Source organism: Vombatus ursinus, unplaced genomic scaffold (assembly GCF_900497805.2).
Source record: "Vombatus ursinus unplaced genomic scaffold, bare-nosed wombat genome assembly UNPS02014838.1, whole genome shotgun sequence".
Taxonomy (NCBI): Eukaryota; Metazoa; Chordata; class Mammalia; order Diprotodontia; family Vombatidae; genus Vombatus; species Vombatus ursinus.
In genome coordinates this window covers 2,676,941-2,678,721 of record NW_020954616.1, presented here as the reverse complement: position 1 = coordinate 2,678,721, position 1,781 = coordinate 2,676,941, and the positions used below count along the sequence as shown (strand labels likewise).

The 1,781-nt window shown below is 40.9% G+C and overlaps 1 protein-coding gene across 1 annotated transcript; it reads right to left on the bottom strand.

Moving 5' to 3' along the window:
* Positions 1–512: 512 nt before the first annotated feature.
* LOC114026428 (olfactory receptor 6K2-like) lies at positions 513–1,475 on the bottom strand. Its single transcript, XM_027840123.1, has one exon. The coding sequence runs from the start codon at positions 1,467–1,469 to the stop codon at positions 513–515; it is 957 nt and encodes a 318-aa protein (XP_027695924.1). The 5' UTR covers positions 1,470–1,475.
* Positions 1,476–1,781: the final 306 nt, after the last annotated feature.

The following is a 1,781-nucleotide window of genomic DNA, read 5'->3' as shown; positions in this document are numbered from 1 at the left end:
ATCCAGCTTTGGTCATGCTGATTCCTCTACTTCATTTCTGGCCATATTTAAAAGACTGACAAAAAAAAAAAAAGCCTGACCTCACCATTTACTACCTATTAATAGAGAAAATAAACACAGAAGCAGTATTCTTTATCATACACATGTAATGAGCCATTTAATAAAATTTTATTAAGGATTTACTATGTGCCAGGCACTGTGCTAAGCACTGGGGATACAGAGAAAGTCAAAAGGCAGTCCCTGCCCTCAAGGAACTCATAATCTGATTAGAGAGATAAGCAAACAAATACGCACAAACAGCTATATACTGGATAAATAGGAAACAACCAAGAGAGAGAAAGCACTAGAATTAAGAAGGATTCAGTTAGGCTTCCTACAGAAGGTAGGGTTTTAATTGGGACTTAAAGGAAGCCATGGAAGCCAGGAGGGGGATATATGCACACAGTGGAATCATACACTTATAGTGCTTAAAGCTTTCTAGTTTCTACTTTCTAGCAGCTACCCCATTCCAGTTAACTGGAAGAGCATGTGAAAATCTTTGACTGGCACATATATTTTTTGATGGCCCCCTTAATCTCTTTGTTTCTCAGACTGTAAATAATGGGGTTGAAGAAAGGCGATAACACAGCAAACATCAAAGTAATAGTAGTGTCCCAAAAAAAAGAATACTTGGCATTGAAGCGTAGGTACATGAGGGCTACACTTCCAAAAAAGGTCAAGAAAATAGCAAGATGGGAGGCACAGGTGGAGAAGGCCTTGCGACGCCCCTCAGGTGATCGGATTCTTAGAATCACCCCGATGATCTGGATGTAAGCCAAAGACACCAGTGAAATGGCTGAGATGATCTCCATGGCATGGACAATATCCACGACCTTAATTAACATGATAGAGCCTGTGTCTACACAAGCTAGGTTCAGTATGGGGTCAAAGTCACAGAAGATGTTGTTAATTTGGTTTGGACCACAAAATGGCAGTGTGGAAATCCAAGCAATTTCAGGGAGTGGAGTAAAGAAACCAAAGAAACAGCAACCCAAGGTCAGTCGAATATAAAGCTGTGAAGTCATGATGGTTGGGTAGCGGAGAGGGTAGCAAATGGCCAGATATCTATCCATGGCCATGGTGGTCAAGAGGTAAACTTCAGTGATACCAATGGAATGGAAGAAATACATCTGAAGGAGGCAACCAGCAATGGAGATAGTCTTCTGCTCACTTATCAAGTTGGTGAGCATCTTTGGGATGGTTGTCGTGGTGTACCATATCTCCAGGAAAGCAAGGACACCAATGAAGAAGTACATGGGTGTGTGGAGGCGAGAGTCTAGAATGACAGCAACAAAGACCATGGAGTTGCCTATGATGATGAATAGGTAAATGAAGAGCAGGAGGATGAAGAAAAGAAAACCACCCTCCTGGAAATGGGAGAATGCAGTGAAGAGAAATTCAATAACCACCGTCTGGTTCTCATTCTCCATCCCCTTAGTGACATGACCTTTGAAGGCAAAATAAGAGACATGGAGATTTCTGGAACTCCAATCCAGACAATGAGATATGCTTGCTAGTTTTTGCTCTCTGATAAGATAATAGTTCAATTGTTTCATGTTCACTATTATGTTAGGGCCCCGAATACAGCATTCCTCTACTTCCCAATAACCCATTATCTTCTCCTAATGGCAACAAACATTGAAATAAATGTACGTAATAGAACTTATATTTATCAGGGTGACACATAATATTCAGACTTCCTGACTTGCCTGCCTTTTCTTCTGCTTATTGACTTCTATCTT